General features: G+C 39.8%; 2 protein-coding genes across 2 annotated transcripts in view; both read right to left on the bottom strand.

Moving 5' to 3' along the window:
• The window catches only part of LOC117950898 (adhesion G-protein coupled receptor D2), a 97,291-nt gene extending 96,246 nt beyond the window's left edge, over positions 1-1,045 (bottom strand). Inside the window, 2 exon segments of the mRNA XM_034882307.1 lie at positions 620-656; positions 768-1,045. Coding sequence (XP_034738198.1) covers positions 620-655 — 36 coding nt within the window. The 5' untranslated portion in view covers position 656; positions 768-1,045.
• Positions 1,046-2,342: 1,297 nt separating this feature from the next.
• Positions 2,343-17,097, bottom strand: part of kif14 (kinesin family member 14) — a 17,534-nt gene continuing 2,779 nt past the window's right edge. Inside the window, exons 7-29 of the mRNA XM_034882320.1 lie at positions 16,708-16,815; positions 16,425-16,541; positions 15,900-16,018; positions 15,448-15,620; positions 14,132-14,279; positions 13,578-13,641; positions 13,228-13,412; positions 12,710-12,812; positions 12,377-12,534; positions 12,095-12,242; positions 11,754-11,900; positions 11,043-11,175; positions 10,201-10,294; positions 9,903-10,044; positions 9,431-9,537; positions 7,367-7,467; positions 6,834-7,064; positions 6,243-6,430; positions 5,655-5,807; positions 4,808-4,930; positions 4,568-4,642; positions 3,227-3,377; positions 2,343-2,783 (exon numbers count right to left, since the gene is read on the bottom strand). Of these exons, the coding sequence (XP_034738211.1) occupies positions 2,419-2,783; positions 3,227-3,377; positions 4,568-4,642; positions 4,808-4,930; positions 5,655-5,807; positions 6,243-6,430; positions 6,834-7,064; positions 7,367-7,467; positions 9,431-9,537; positions 9,903-10,044; positions 10,201-10,294; positions 11,043-11,175; positions 11,754-11,900; positions 12,095-12,242; positions 12,377-12,534; positions 12,710-12,812; positions 13,228-13,412; positions 13,578-13,641; positions 14,132-14,279; positions 15,448-15,620; positions 15,900-16,018; positions 16,425-16,541; positions 16,708-16,815 (3,333 nt within the window). The 3' untranslated portion in view covers positions 2,343-2,418. The remainder of the gene's footprint in view (positions 2,784-3,226; positions 3,378-4,567; positions 4,643-4,807; positions 4,931-5,654; positions 5,808-6,242; positions 6,431-6,833; positions 7,065-7,366; positions 7,468-9,430; positions 9,538-9,902; positions 10,045-10,200; positions 10,295-11,042; positions 11,176-11,753; positions 11,901-12,094; positions 12,243-12,376; positions 12,535-12,709; positions 12,813-13,227; positions 13,413-13,577; positions 13,642-14,131; positions 14,280-15,447; positions 15,621-15,899; positions 16,019-16,424; positions 16,542-16,707; positions 16,816-17,097) is intronic.

Here is a 17,097-nt window from a genome sequence, read left to right as displayed (position 1 = left end):
TGTGTGTGTGTGTATACACATGTATACACTGCATGCAACAGTATTGAAGGAAAAAACAAGCTGTTCAGAGGTTTAATTTTTAAATGTTTGTATGAAGTTTACATGATTCATTAAAGTGTGCGACACCTGCAGCATTAAAGATTAGTTAATCATGTGCCATTTTCCTCCGCGTAGTAATTTTGAACACAATAAGAACGTTAAGCGCCCAGACTGACAGACTATTTTAATTGACTTCCTTGCCAATTTTTCTAAACTCGACCCAAAACGTTTCTGGTTACAGGCCTGTAGCCTATTAAACAGGAACATTGAGGAATAAAACCTAGCGTAGCCTACATACAACGTTGAGTAAGCAGACACATTTAAACATCCACAAATATAAATACAAAGAGATAAAACACCCATAACGACGTGAACAAAATTAGAAAACAACCGAAAAAAACAGAAAATAACCATTCCAAACAGTGAGCCTTATTGCGTTTTGTGCTTAATTCTGTCAGAGAAATTAGTCAACAATTGGTATTTTACACAATTTTGCTTGCTAAAAAGTCGACATCCATTTGACTAAAATTTGGTAGCCTACTACAGGAATGAAAACGTAAAGACCAAAAAAGCTACTTACCAGCAGGCCTATTTTTGGGAACAATAACAAGTGCATCCTGAAAAGAACAAACATGTATAAGCTGAGAATGGAACGTAATTCCATCCTACAGTGATTTGCTATACGGATCAGGCTTAAATAAGCAGAACGAATGGATTTTTCTGTATACCTGAATTACTCGTCTTGAAACTTTTTTGCGCGTTTTCTCACTCCATTCGGGTCGTATCTGGGATCGCAGCATTCAACCACATTGGCGACGTTTTATGTGTTTAATTCCACTAGGTGTAAAGTTGATCAGAGTTGTTTCTTCGCCACTGTGATCTACCAGTCCGTCACTAAAGTACCTTAGGAACCCTGGCGGTAACTGAGTCGAGAGCATGAAGGGAGGATGCAGAGAAAGCTGCAGCGAGGAGTGGGTGTAACCTGCAGCGAGCAGAGCACAGGGTTACCAAAAGTAGGGTTCAAGGACCTACAAGTGGCCATTGAGCGGGTTCCTGGTGGTCTTGGTTAAGCTTGAGGCTTGCGCAATGAAGTAATACACACATGAATGTAAATTCATTTCTCCAGTTAACGGTTGCAGCCTAGTGTACAAACTAGGAGTTCATGACCAAAAAAAAAAAAAAGTTTGGGATCCTTTAGTCTGATGCAGTAGTTTCCACATTAGGATACAGTCTCTCACATTGCATCACAATTTATCTTACTATAAACATATTTTTTAGGTTTCATACAACAGAGACAGACAAATAATATCTTACCGGGTGTGAATTCTAAGGACAAAATGTATTATGATGAGGACCAATATGTATGTGTACATCTGTGGACTGTTGTTATACTGTCAGTATCCAATTCACTACAAGGTTGGAATGTTTTTGATAAACATGTTTAATATTTCCCACTTACAATTGCCAATACAGTGCCAATAACCAACTAACAGAAAAAAATCTGCTATATGTAAGATTTGGGTTTTTGTCAAATTAAGCCAGGTGAATTTATTGCATAAGTACAAGTTGTCGTAGATACATTAAACTTTTATCAAGTGATACAAAAGACTAAAAAGGACGTACAATACTGCCTTGTTTAAGTACATGTATTAAGAAGAAACACAGTACACAAGTCTGAGTGCAAATAGCTGCAGCGCATGTTCTACATTGGAGGAAATGGAAGAACAAAATATGCCTTCAAGAGAGAAATCATACACAGCAGTGTAGAGAAAGATTATTTTTTTATTTTAACAAAACACTACCTGAGCTGCTGCATCAAAGCTGCTGGGAAGGCCTGGTTGCATAAGTGAGCGGTCTGCTTACAGCCAATTTCTGTTCTGTTCATCCATCATAAATGACTCGGTCACTCTGTCATGTGTTTAAACTCTACCCATTCTCCAATCGTAGTCTTTGCCCCAATACTTTAAAGCTCTAATTAGCCAACTATCACGAGACTAAAGGAAGAACGTACAGCAGTGCTTTTTACACCGCATAAGTAGTGACACGATGACTGGAATTATTTCTGTAGTTTTAAAGCGTCCACTCATGGACACATAATTTTTTCGCACATTTATTATTTTCTTTGTAATTGAAAAAAAATAAGCCTTGTAAAAATCCAGATATTGCTCACATTTAGAAAGCAGAGTTGGTTGTATGTGAATATAACTTATCTTTTAGCAACTTGGATAAGTCTGCAGTGATTGTGACACCGGAGCATACAAAAAATGCCTATGACCCATTTGGTGTTACCAGCAGAAGTTTTCTCTGTATCAGCATTTAATATTTAACCGTATAATCGTACATAATGTGAGCACATCATATAATAAAACACAGCATGAATCATACCCAGTGTAAGCTTCCTTTGGTCGACACACCGGGCGGGAGAGAGTAAACAATCTTACTCACGACTCGATTTCTAACAGCACTGTGAGTCTTTTTACTCGAGATTTCCTCTTCTGTGCTTTTATCTGAGGCGGCAGAACTTCTTCTCCCTCCTGCCCCCTGTTGGTTCCAGGAGGAGGACAGAGACTGCAGGGCAGAGTGGAGCTCGTCTCTTGTTGTTATCACACTCTGAAGAAAGGGAAGCTGTAGGGACGGCGTCAGTGCTCCCTCCTTGGACAGACCAGTGATCTGCTCACCGACAGCCCTGGCAGACGAGGAGATCAGCTCTCTGCTGCTGCTGGGGTTAGAGTCTCTGTCTTTTCCTGGAAGGAGGACAACAGTCAAATAGGCATAGTGACACCTACAACAAAAATCTGCTTTATCGCGGCGGGCAGGTAGTTTTGTTCATGCTGCTCGTGCTTTACATGCCCATGCTGCCAGCCACTCTGCCAGTTAACAATCCACCAAAAACTCTACATTATTTATACTGCGTGGATTGGGTGAGACACAGGTAAACCCTTTATAAAACACACAGCAGTCACAGCATGTCAGTTCATTATACGTACATACTGACTGCACTAGCAAAACATTGTCTAAAGATATTCAGCTGTTTATCTTTGTGAATTTTAAACAGTAAAATGACAAAAAGTAATAGGCTTTGACTCTTGCCCTACGGTTTCTTTTAGTGCTTTTGGCTGTACAATGTTACACTGGATAAGAGTTAAAGCTTAAAACATGCAGGCTGTGTGTATATCGGACGCCTCACCTTGCAGGGCGGTAGACAGACAGGAATGCAGCTGCCTGATGGCCTGGTTCAGCTGAAACAGCTTGGTCACTGTAGCCCTCAGTCTCTGCAAATGGGAAGCTGAGGCCTCTTCCTCCACCTCCTCCCCCTCATCTGGGCCAGTCTCCCTCTCCTGTTTGAAACATGAACACACCCAAATAATGAATGCAAGACAGAGCAAATACTCATAACTCAAAACAGTACTTAATGGAACAAAACCAAAATTACATTGAGAAAACACAATAAATACAAGAGCATACCATTGGACATTATGCAGTTGATTAAAAATACACTAACACAATTGTTAACAACTGAGCCACACACAAACGCACTTCTCTGGGGAGGTCTTCTTTTCTATGACATAAACCTAATGGCCTCCTTCCCAGTTTCCCGTACAGTAGAACATGTCGATGGCTTTGCCATTTACTCCAGGTTTAGGTAGTCTTTCTCGCTGCATTTTGCTTAAATAGCATAACCAATATACCGGACCAACATTTAAATCACTTATAGCCCTTTTCTGAAGAGCTTCAAACTATAAAAGTAATTTACAGATGCGTTTACATCCATGATCATGTACAGTACAGTGCAGTCCTGTGTTAAATGCCTTGCACAAAAAAACACTATGAAAGTAGTTGCCTCAGGCAGTAACTCAGGTTTATTTGACTACAATAACATTGTGGGTGGCAAGATGCACCTGCACCTATGTGTGTCAATGAATGGTTTTAACAAAAGAAAACTGCTAGTTTGTATGGCTAAGATAACGGCAAACAAGCCCGTTAGCCGTGACTGATGCCACTTCATTCAACACATTCATTACCTGAACGATCGTCAAGGGGCAACTGCGGAGAGATAAGCCTACAGAGCATTGAGCTTTACAGGAGCAATAAAGGCTGAGTGGCATTTTTAACAAGGCTGCTGTGTGTGGGGGTATTAATCTGTAACATTTAAGCCTGTGTCAGGATGGAAGTTTGTTTTTAACCTGTACATATCCAAGGAAGCTTTTCTGAGCGTGTATTATATCTTTAAGCCACAGTTTAGCCAAACAAATAACAGTCATTATTGTGATGAAGCTGTAGATAGCTGATAGCCATTGATCAAGTTATTTAATTTGGACCATTCGTAATTCTAAAGTTCATCATTTTGATCATTAAAATCATGACAAAAACTAATAAAAATCCCTTTATTTCTCTAAAGTATGACTACTTAGTAAACCCTGCATCAAAAACAATGTCACAGTACAACATTGTAATCCCTATTTGATTTGATTTTGCAGATTCATACTATAACTCCTAGTTTGTAGTTCATTGTGCTACTCAAACTTACCCTGATATGGCAATGCATGTAGTTCTGCAGAGCACGGGCTAAGTCAAGCATCTTGGATTTTAGGTTCTGCAGGACCTGTAATCAGAGATGGATTATTGGATGATGTGACCTTAAGTTAGGAACATTTAACTACATCTTTACGGAAAGGACATTATCAACACAAAATCTAGTGATGGGATCATTAAAAACAAAAAACTAAATCCCTGCAACTAATGACATAGCCAGGTGGAAAGTTCTTACTGGGTTCCTGGGGTAGGCCAGCTGAGCCTCTCGCAGCATTTCACTGGCGATGGTGAGACTTTCCTCTAAGAGAGAGCCAACGCCCTTATCCGTCCCTCTCAGCAGACACATGACAACTGATTGCTGAAAAGATGTAATCATATAATAACATCACATTTTTGATATCACTTCCCTAGTCAATTAACAAAAGCTACTGTTGCAAATCCCCCTATATCTGACTATAATTTCCCACACTACAAAATGCAATAAACACAACAAGATGTCCCTGATGGTTTATAGAGTATGAGAAGTATAGCCCACCTGATGTTGGATGTTTGAGGCACATACTGATATTGAGAGTTAAAATAAAATAGTACAGTAATACCTCAGCCAACAATATTTTCTTTTAACAGAATACAAACAATCTTGATATAAACATCGCCAAGATGATTATTATGTTGTTGTTGTTTTTTTGTTTTTTTTAAAGAATGGTGACAAAGAAACATTAAGCTGTGCATGTTACAGTGGTAACTGGTCGACAAACCATATTATGGGGACACCGTTTCTAAATAACCTTAAATGTAGTTTGGCACACTAAGCACTGTGTTGAACCACCCCCACATGAAGTAAATCCTCTGCACCTTCAAAAGACTGTGAAAAATCCTTACATTTCCTTACCAGGCGTTTCACAACATAATGAGATACCACTGCATTTGCACATCAATAAATCAACCATGCTGTATTTGCCCCCCCCAATCCACACAGCTAATATTCCATTCTTAAGTATTGTAGAGTCGGGGCTTGATTACAGTGGACTCCAGAGCTTTGACAGAGATAGTAGCCGCTGCAGTATTAACGGTGGCGTTACCTTGCCTGCGGCCTGGGCACTCCGCTCCATAGCATTCAGCGGCATGCCGGTCACCGCCGCCAGATGGCCAAGTGCAAGCAATGCTGCATCCAGGCACTGACTGCACTTCCTCCGTGCCTCCGTCACCATCGATGTGATCTCAGATTCACAACCCTGGATAACATTAAGTCAGTACAAACAAACAGACAGACAAGCACTTTGAATTAAAATAGATTTTACAGTAAATCAATGCAAGCAAGCCAAGAAAATGGCCGGCATAGTCTTAGGGGTCAGTAAATGAATGAAAATGCTACAGAATATAAAAAATCATGAGGGAGAGAGGAAAATTGCAAGTTAAGGCGCTGAGGCTGGTAGGAAATTCAGATTTATTTTCCATATATTCATGTTCTGTTTGGGGCTCAAGGTTAAGAATTCCCTCCGCTTTCCATTTCCGTAGACAGAGCTCAGAGCTGAGATACGTCAATTAATGCTCTGCCTTTTGATTAGCTGGCCCTGTCCAAACAACACTCCTTTCAATTAATATGTACACTGCAAAAGAACAGAGTTAATGTCACTGAATGGCCTTAAATGCAGATTTTTTTGCTTTACCTGAATGAGTAGTTGAACGTATCCTCCCATCTTCTTGACTTGGCCCTTGAGTTCCTCAGAGATGGTGTAGCGTGGGCCGGAGACGGGTTTAACGCTGGCAAACCACTGCATGGTAACGAGCACTGCACTCTGTATGGCCGTGGTGGCCGTGACCAGTTGAGTCTGGGCCACCAAGTTACACACAAAGACTGCAGGAGAACAAGCCATAACAGCAGTTTGATCACAGAAAATCAAATAGAGAAAGTAAGTAATTAAGAAGAATTAAAGAAGAGTAATTCTGAGCCTTTTAGAACGGTCTGCAAATTAGTTTCTTTTGAAGATTTAAGTGTTTTCAATTTTAATTACTGGAAGAATTGGCATCGAAATCATGAAAAAATGTTCTAAGCTTTGTGTGCAATGTCAGACAATTACATAGAAAAATAATATGGACAGCCACTTTCCTACCTGGAGTTATCTATCAACATTGACTAATAACTAATTGAATATTAAAATAAAAGCATCAGGTTCATGGATGGATAGCTTGTTTATTCATTTGGATTCTCATTAGCTTGCTCCTCTTCAAAAACGATTGAATTATAGGTTGAATCTCACCGTTCTCCTGGTTGTCGTCATCCAGGCTGTCGTATAGGTCAGCTATGGTTTGGATTGCCAAATACATCAGGTGCAGATCAGAAACCAACCTGTCTGCCATGCTCTCTTCTGTCCCAGTACAACAACGCAGACGCGCAACAGACTGGCCAATCAGCTCCTTACAGATGCCAGGCATAGCAGAGTCAGAGCTGTTCGAATGGGTTGATGGCGGTCTGGCCACACCCATCAAGCCTGGGACATACAAGGAAGAGTTGTGTGAGGGGTGTGCAGACTTGACCTCACTAGACCTCATTATCACAACACTGTCATAGTAAAAATGCATTTGTCACAAAACCAAGTGTAGCACCTAGTCTTTATATAACAGCAGCAGAAACAATTATTAATTGCAACATTTTTTGTGCAGATAAAATTACTCTGCCTTACAACTTTTATATGTTTAAACACTTCTTTGAAATTAAGTTTGACATGACAATGATTATTCAAAAAATCTGAAAGCTGAAAACATTTCAAGTCATTTTTGTTCAGTTCCTTACCAGCAGACTGTGAGGAGCTGCTGTGGAGACTCTGAATGGGATGGACCCGGATCTCGTAGAGACGCCCTGAGATTCTTCTGCTTTTCAACAAGCTTCTGCTCCTGATTTTAAACCAACCACAAGCAAAACCCTGTGAGTACCCTGCAAACGTTTTTATAGATTCCCTTTTATGAATCACGTATTAGGCACGGTGACGCTCTCATTCAGAAAGACTTTGTCCTCCAGTGTACTTGGACTGAATGTAGTATTTTGTATTGGGATTTTCTTTTGCCATGATTTAAGAAAAAACTAATAATAATTTACATTTGTATTGCAATTCAAGTGCTACAGATTCAAACTCAATTCATAGAATTTCCAAAATCAATCAACATTTTTTTTTTTTTTTTAAATGCAGTTTTGTAATTGCATGTATGAAGAAGTAACAACATTTACATACTGTGAATCGTTTTAATTGAGAATCGAAAATCGAGTCTTGGAAGAAAAAAAAAATACATACCGATTCCAAATATTGGTGATTGGTTGCATTAATTACTAATTATTGGTATCAGCCTTAAAAAAAAAAATCTGTCCATCCCTAGTAGCGATAACATCATCTCCGTTTCCAGCATAAATACATGTTCTTCACAAATGAAACAACTGTCAGATTTAATGACATGCAATAGGCATTCTTTTTTAGAAAACAATTAGTTTTTAGAAATGTCTCATTATTTATTGTCCCCAGAAGTTATTATTCAACTTTTGGTTTTGTTAAAGAAGCAGGAAAAAATAAATAAATAAATAGAAATCGCAAAACTCTTTATTAATCGAATAAGTTAAAGAATCACAATTAATGGAAACCACAAAACAAATCGAATCGGCACCCATGTTTTGTGAAAGAATCGGATCAAAAGCATATTGTCCCAGTCTTAGATTTTAGTGTGGCATGAAAGGCTGTTTCTTCATGTAATGTTTTTCATTTGTGTAGATTTTATCACTGGATCTGAGTTCTATAAGTTTTTTGCTGACATTGTAATGAGGGATTGGAGACAAACTGCGTTTAAAACTTTTAATGTGGACAGTGCTTTTCACTACCTCTGGACATGTAATATGATTTAAGTGTGGAATGGACAAAGGTAGACAGGTTTTGTATTATTTTGCAAGCATGCATGTTTAACGCAATGAGTTCAGCAACATTGTCATTATTATGAACAGCCTGGAGGGAAGGTCAGTAAACAGCTATGACTGTGGCCATAATGCTTGGGTTTAACGGACTCAGAGAGAGAATGGCTGAAGAAACTTGCAGTCTGTGCCATGTATCATTTGGCTGGGTCTGCTGGTAGTTCAGGCCACCAGGAACACCATAAACATGAAAAGAATAACAATGTGAGGGGAAAATTGTGGTAGGTTAGCATTAAGTGTGTGTGTGTGAGAGAGAGAGAGAGCTGTAGACTTTGAAACACAGGGACACCTAGTGCCCTTTCCCTTTTTTACACCCATTGGCCAGGCCTTCATGGAAATGAAATTAATACACAGAGGAAACATATTAAAAAAGGAACTATACTGTGAGCAGCAACTTTACATCAGCTTTTCATGAGCAAAGAAGGATGTGTTGAATGTAAAAAATATGTGCCAGGTTGTAAATCACATTGGTGGAAACTAGGAGGGCTTTGCAAAAATAACCAAAATCTTCCAAACAGTTCGACAGAAACGATTTTCCGTGTTCCATTCACATACTGTTTGACTTTCCGTATACAGTACATCCATTTCCACGACACATTGTTCACATTAAAAGAGTGCAAGTGGAGGTGAGTTCAGTTGAGCATGAGGGCTGTGGGTTTAAGATCCACACACTGTAAGGCTAAAGTATTAAGTCTATCCAAGCCGTGGTAAACAACAGTACGGTTGACACCTGCAGAGCAACAGTCCTGTATTCTTCCTCCCAGGTGCTTTGAACACTTTCTTAATTACTTATTTCATAGTAATTAGATATGAATACCAATTCAGTCTGCAAAATCTAATGTAAATGTTAGGTGTTGGAAGAAGGGATTGATGGATAGGAGGTGAGAGGAGAAGCTGGATAATTACCTTCGGCGTGAGAAGGAGGAGGTGGAAGCAGAGGAGGCCGATATATCTTGCTCCCACTCATCATCAGGGTCATAAAACACATCGTCATCTTTAGAGGTGGAATCCCCCTGCGGAGAGTAAACTATTGCTGACATGCCCAGTCTTATTTACTCAACTTAATGAGAAAAGCCCAGCAAAGTAAGGTAGCATCCACTGTCAGGCATAAAACAACCCATTCTGGACTGTAAATAAGGTCAAGCGCCTAGGATATTGGCAATTGCACTTGAGCTGATGTCACACTCTAGTATGCAGGATGAGGAACAGACTGGCTGGCTGGTTGGATATTCCTCACTCAACAGTCATCATACATCAGCTTATTAGAGCAGGCACACACACCCTTCCAATGGATTTTCATGCATTTTGCTGGCACTTGTTTATTAGCTTTATAATGAGTCAGATTATTCATCATTATGAGAAGTGATTTAAGGCAGACCTGATCGAGTTCCCTCATGGCAGCTATGTTGTTTTGGAACTTGTCCAGGCTCCAGAAAGTAGAGATCCCCAGCTTTTTGTTTTGAACCCGCACCTGTAGCAGACCACCCTGCTGAAGTTTCTCATCTTCAGCGCTTTCATGCCTACAACAGAGTGGAGTAAAATGATTTGTGGCTCAAGTTAATGAAAATGTTACCTGCTTGACACCTCAACAGGTTTATTGGTTCTTGATGGGGGTTGTCACCTCTCTAATAAATCAAATCATATATAAACTGTGGCCCAATCTTGAATTTGCATACCTGCTGAAGACCGTGTGTTTCTTCAGTTTAGCACTGATCTTATTAGCTTCCTCAATCATCAGAGACATCTTCAAGGCATCCCACTGTGGAGAGACTGAAATGCAGAAGTGTAACACATGAACTTCACCACAACCAACAGCCCTGAGTCAAAGAGCATCTGGCTTTGATTTCCTTTCTTTAAGGCGGATTTGGTAGCAATTGAAGGAGAGGATTAACCCAATTTAAATACAGTTAGATTCGATGATCCAATACAGTGCCAATAGTAATACTACTTTAACTTAACTGTAACTTTTGATTTTCAAGCAAATTATTCAAAAGACACTTCACATGTTGTAAGTAGACAACACATCTGGAACTCCACTTATAGGATGTGAATTGCAAATGTGGATCCTGACTAACTCGCAATTTACACCAACTGCGGAACGGCAGCGGATCTGCTCTGGATTGGCTGCAGGGTCAATAAGTTTCCATTAAAGTCAATGTGTGTATTTTCACTGACTGCGGAACGACTGCATCCTGACTCCGTCCCAGCTCCGGCGGTCCGAAACCTTCCGGAGCAGATAGATAGAGCTTCTTTTGCCTGGGAGCTCCGCAACAATTCAGCCCGAGGCAGATTGTGCTGGACAGGAAGTCAAGCGCAGAAACAATATAAAACGTCCAGTTAATTTTCAAAATAAAATACAGCGTGCTCATGTCCCGGTTGGCTCAGTGGTGGAGCAGGCGCACAAGTACTGAGAGGTTTTTTTGCGGAGCACGGAGCCGACACGCAGCAGAGCGTGCCATTCCGCAGTCGGTGGAAATCCACAGTAATATGTGCTCATTAGTCACTTGAAAGCTCTAACCATTTCGTGGAGTGTGATTTTCCCTTAAGGCTCTTTTCTTCTGTATCTCCTCCAGCTCTTTGCCGATCTTTCTCTTCTCTGCCTCCAGTGCTTCAACAATCTTTGCTTGACACACACCGTGTTCCTCCATTGCCTGGAATTAATCATGGTAATGTACACTATTAAAATATAACTTCTCAAGCTCATTTTAGATCAGAAATCATGGGAATGAACAAATGAAAAAGAGCATGATGTGATTTACACAGAAATAATCCTGATTTCCAATGGACCAATTTCTGAGGATTAAGAAAATAAAAAATGCTTAAAGCTGACTAAAAATGAGATCAGTTTAAAAGATGTCATACTCTTGTCTAAGAAACTGGAGCTCCGCCACTTACTCCTCTGTATCATCACTGACTGTAGACCCCGTTGTCTGAATGCACTCAGTGCACTTAAAGTGTTTTCCAGGTAAAAAGGGAGATTAGCAATAAGTGTGAGGGCAATAAAAGAGAGCTGTAAAAGTGTTGATATTTAACTGTAACAAAAAAAAAGGATAATAAAAATTGACAGTGGGATAAAGCGGAAAAGACAACTGTGTGTGTGTGTGTGTGTGTATGTAATCTAAAAAGAAATTGACCAAACAAAAATTCCAGGAACATAAAATAGTGGACTTCATTAAAGTGAAAAGGAAATTGAAATTGAATATTCCCAGGCGTTGTTCTGGGTCCTGACCTGGGCCTCCATTTGTAGGCGGACTCGTTTCTTGTGGGTGTCCACCTCCTGCTCCAGCTCCTGCTTGGCCATTTTCAGCTTTGCCATCTGGCTGACAACCCTCTGCTGGTCCAACTCCTGTCGACGCTTTCGCTCAGTCTCCTCGTCCTGTATACATTATGTTTTTTGTATTAGTAAGTATCAGTTGCACAAATTGACAGGGTGAAAGGACACATACAACATTATACATGACAAGAACTGATGATGGTTCTGTAATAATGCAAAACAGCACAAAAGATTTTAGAAAAATATACTTTTCTAAAACCTTCTATTCTTCTACAAGAATTGAAAGTTTTGTGTACCAGCTCTCTCTCCAGGGCTCGAATCCTGTCCTCATAAAGCGCCTTCTGGTCAGATAGCTCTTTTTGGGCAACCACTTTTGCCATCTGGATTCCCTGCATCATCTCCTCTTTTGCCTTCAAATGGGCTTCTTCAATTTCTGCCTCCAGCCTGGGACACACACAGATAGCTTAAGAGGAGTTCTGATTTTGGTGCAACTGTGTGCAAATAGATGTTGCCCTTGAAAAACATTTTAAAAAGACCTGGATGGCTGATATAATGATATTGTGGTCTTTTGCACTCACTGAGCTCTTTGAGCCGCAAGTAGCTCATTTTTGGCGAATTCAAAGTCTTTGTGGCCATCGCCTGCACCTGTCCAACATGACACCCGCTTCCCAGACTGCACCTCTGCTGGATGGTTGAAGCGAAAGTAGTGGTCTCCACCGAGAATCACCCGGTCACCCTGGTTAACATAAACAGAGATGAGAAGAGTTAAATTAGTTAATAAAACTGATAAACATTTTTAATTTAGCTGCTGAATTTAATCTATAACAAATGACAACTAAGCACAAAGAAAGCCATTGCACAATTCTTACTTTAACTTATTCCATGGTATAAAGCTTAATTTTTCTACTTACATGGTGGAGGACAGTGGATTCAGAGATGAGGTTTCCATTAACAAAAGTCTTGGCGTTTTCTGCTGGAGTGATGCTGATAGTGTCCTGGATGTTGGTTATGACACTAAAAACAACCAAAGAAAGAAATACATATTTTTTTATCTTAAATGACTGCTGTAGCTAAAAAAAAAAAACATCAACTAGAAAAGCAAAACATATTCTGTTCTTCAATAAACACGCAATGTTTCCTCTAACCCTAACCCTAAGCCTTGACTTCGTGGTGGCAGCCCGCCATGGCAAAATTTCTTGTTTGGAAAGCCCCCACTGCTAAACAAAATCCTAAAGGAAACACTGAATTATGATTAATAAACTAAATGCCAACTTCATTGTTCAGAATTAAAACAATATCTCCTTGCAATGGGGAACCTCTGTCAAATAAACACACATAAAAAAACGACCACATCCTATTTACCATGTCTATATAAAATCAATCAGTCCTGCCACTAGCATTTTCAAAGCCCTCCGGTGATTTGTTTTACCAGTGTTGGTCGGCGATGAGGGCTCCTGTCAGCTGAATATCGTGCCGAGACTCAGACTTGAGCATGCCCACTGTGGTTCGTCCCTCTTTGATCATGTAGAGAAGCATCTCAGACAGCTGAGGATCCTCGTTCAGATTCACCAGGTTAGGAAGACGATTGTCCACTTTGAATGTCACACCTGCTTTCTGAAAACAAAGAAAGTTGTATTCTTTCACACATTGTTATAAGTGTGTGAACACAGAAAATGGATTACAGTTTGTTTAAGGGTTGGTTAATTTAACATTTTAAGGTGGACAGAGTGGATAAAAGTCTTGACACAGTCAAAATGGTCATATTCAAAAAAACGTTACCCGCAACTCTTTGGTCTCGTCACGTTTGCGGATTTCGGCTTGCTCCAGTTTCTCTCTCCATGCCCTGACAAAAAAAGAAGATCAAAAAAATTCCCAACCAAATTCTGCCATGATCCTTGCACATTTATCCTCTAATCAAATCACTTTTAAACCTTCTCATGGACTAAAGTTTATAAAACAGAAAACATCAACCTCTCAAAATAGTTGTTTATCTTGAGTAGTCAATTTAGAATCAATTTAGGTCATCATTCCATTTTCAGATTTTAAATAGTAAAAGAAATATGTACAACAAATAATAAACGTAGGTATGAAAAAATAGCAAATACATGCAAACATATGTAAATATCTGCACACATAATACATAACAAAAAAATAAGAAAAAAATCACTTTACTACTAGGGTTACCTAAACCTGGGAAATCTGATACAGCTTTTCCTTTGCCCACATCAAAAAGGAGACTCCTAATATCTGGGTCTGTTGTGTCAGATAAATTAAGTTTAAAAAAGTTATTAATACTATATTATTATTATTATTATTATTATAGTAATACTGACCGGTTAGCCTCAACCATTTCTCTTTCTTGCTGACATAGTTTGTTCCTCAGGCTGGAGATCTCCTGCTGGAACAGCCGGACCCTCTCAGGTTCGATGCCCTGGGAGCTCGTCTGGGCTGCTCGCAGCTTTTCCACCTCCGCCTTCAACTCTGAAAACCACAAAAGGTTTGTCCAAAATGTTTGCGTAAAATTAAAATATATAAAGAGCAGTTAAGTGCAAATACATCCTTAAATGGATACTATTCAGGTTGAAATTCCAGGGAGTTACAAGTCCTGAAAGTGTGTTCTATGCCCTAACTTCAGGCTACAGAAATGTTGTCAGTGAACAGCCACTTATTGAAGACAATATACTGAGCAACATTGACCTGATTTGTAATGGTTGAGTCATATTAGCTTTACATTTCACACACTGACAGGTGATGCAAGACAAATCCACAGCAAGAGCTCCCCTCAGTGCTAATAACGTCAAACAGCAGCACAATCATCTTATGAAAAATAATACTTGCAAGGCAGACAGCCACCATGTGTGGCTGACAGCGCATAAACATGGCCTGGAGGCAAGGTTAGGGGCCGGCCTTAGTTGAACTGGTAGTACATAAGCTGGTGATGGATTGATGGGCAGATAGGAGGGTTTGTGTGAAAGAAGGAGAGCGAAGGACACGACTAGACAGACAGACATTCACATATAACGAAAAAGAAACATACAGACAGAGGCAGCGAGATAGAAACAAAGAGAAGACGAAGAAGAAGCAAAGGGACAGAGAAAAAAATATGCTCTGTTGCTTTAAAACATAATTTTTGTACTGTGAGGTTCTGTTAGCATTGTAGATGTTCAGGTTCATAAGGAAAAACAATGTACTGCTATATAGCTATGTAAAAAAAAAATATATATATATAAATATATATATATATATATATATATATATATATAAAAAAATCTAAAACAGGTAAATCAAGGTAGGAAGGGGTTTTGTTAGTCTGCCTACACATTCTCCACAGTTCACGCACAGTAAATGTTTGTTTTCTTTACAGTCAATGGTGGCCAAAGAGTCACCTTGGCCACATCCACCCCACAGTGGGCAACAGTAAGTGCAGGGTAAGTGTATGTGCCAATATCAGTAAAAACCCAGCTACAGACAGCTGGAGAGATTAAGACATGTACAGACAGGTTCACATAAACACAATGATAAAACAATGTATAACTGTTATTTAGAAAAACTTGCTGCTGTATATAAACGTCTTTAAAATGCGTGTATAAATAGATGGAGGCCAAAGTCCCACAGAGGTTTTAGAATATGGATCTTTTGAGTGCCTGACCTCTGATGAGCTTGGCACTGGTGTCCTCATTGACTTTTGCCACGTTAATGATGGTGCGGGCCTGCTGGGCATAGCGCAGAGTGCTTAAGCTTTCTTCCACATTGCTGCCAGCTGGGCTAAGTGTGGCGATCATGGCCGTCTTGGAATTACCACCGAGGCTCTCTTTCAACAGCCTGCGGTAGAGAACAATGGCATTTGGTCAGGACCAGCCTTCTTAATTGGAAATTAGATCTGATAAACTATTGTAGTTGGAGAAAATGTTTTTGAAAAAGCATTCCATTTATAAATCACTTAGTTTATTCCATTTTATTAGTATTGTTTATTCATAGAAATCTATGCAGATGTACAGTACATTTAGGCCTATAACAAAGCACTTTGGTATAAACTTTGTGGAAGTGGGGACCAAAGTGTTCTACAACAGCTACATGTGTAAAAGTATTCTGATCTCTTACCATGTCAGGACAGAGTCTCTGTACGGTGTGAAGACCTTTTTTCTGGTCAGTGCCTGTTCCGACAGGGCAAAGATGACCTTTCCCAGGGTAAGCAGGGATTTGTTGATGCTCGCGCCCTCCTATAAGGACATAGTCAAATTGGCTTGTCTTGTTTTAAAGTACATGCTGTTTTACGACAATATAAAAAGAGGTAAATCAAGAACTAAATGATGAGCAAATGGGCCTGAATACAACCAAACTTTTCAAAATCCCATTGAGGAAGATTAACTGACTCACATGGTATTTTATTATAACATATGAGTAAAGACAAAAACACAAATATATAATAAATATGAATATGAAAAGGAGAAAAGCTCATTCTCACGATTGGGGAGCATTAACTGTGTGTGTGTGTGTGTGTGTGTGTGTATATTAAAGTGGCATTAGGATACTGCGGTAGATGGGGAATATAAGGACAAGTTAGTTCGTTGAGTTGAGTTGAGTTTGGTTAACAGTGTGTGTCTGTGTGTGTGTGTGCGTGCGTGCCTTGAGTCGGTCTCCACTTGTCTGGGCGGAGTTTGAGCGTTCGCTGCCTGCCAGGTCCACCAGGTTGATCTTGCTGGTGATGCTATGGTCATGTTCCTCGCCCTCCACAAACTCAGTCTGTAAAGCGCACAAAAAATAAAATCATTAGACGTGTAACAGAGCCTAAAAAACACAGTATGTCCCAAATTAATTACACAATACAATTGTATAAATATTTGAGAATTTATTAGTCAACCTTCATTTTGGGTCATGTGTGGCATCCAGTAAAGTTGAGAGGCCATACCTGAGTCTGGGTCATAACCAGGGTAAAGACGGAGTGAGATCTGGAGCTCTTGTCATTCATTCCAGTAGCTGCTGTAGCTCTCTGCTTGTTGCCCAGCTTTAGCCAACCCTAAAGAAGGACACCAGGAATTATGAATGAATCTCTTTAGGCTCTGACACACCAACCCAACGGCCGACCGTTATGCAGTCGGACTGATCAGTTGGCTACCTTCTCCCCGAGGTCAAACTTGATTGTACGTTCTGTGCGTGCACGAGACGTAATACTTCTCCATAATAGCAGGTGGCGCTAATCTGTATTGTTGCCTAGAAAATGAAAAATAATGGAACATCTATCTAGACCTCGTGAACACAGGGCACACTGTCGTCAGTCCTCGTTTTCATCAGAGAGTGT

This window comes from Etheostoma cragini, chromosome 9, assembly GCF_013103735.1.
Source record: "Etheostoma cragini isolate CJK2018 chromosome 9, CSU_Ecrag_1.0, whole genome shotgun sequence".
In the NCBI taxonomy this organism is placed as follows: Eukaryota; Metazoa; Chordata; class Actinopteri; order Perciformes; family Percidae; genus Etheostoma; species Etheostoma cragini.
This window is presented reverse-complemented; position numbering and strand designations above follow the sequence as displayed.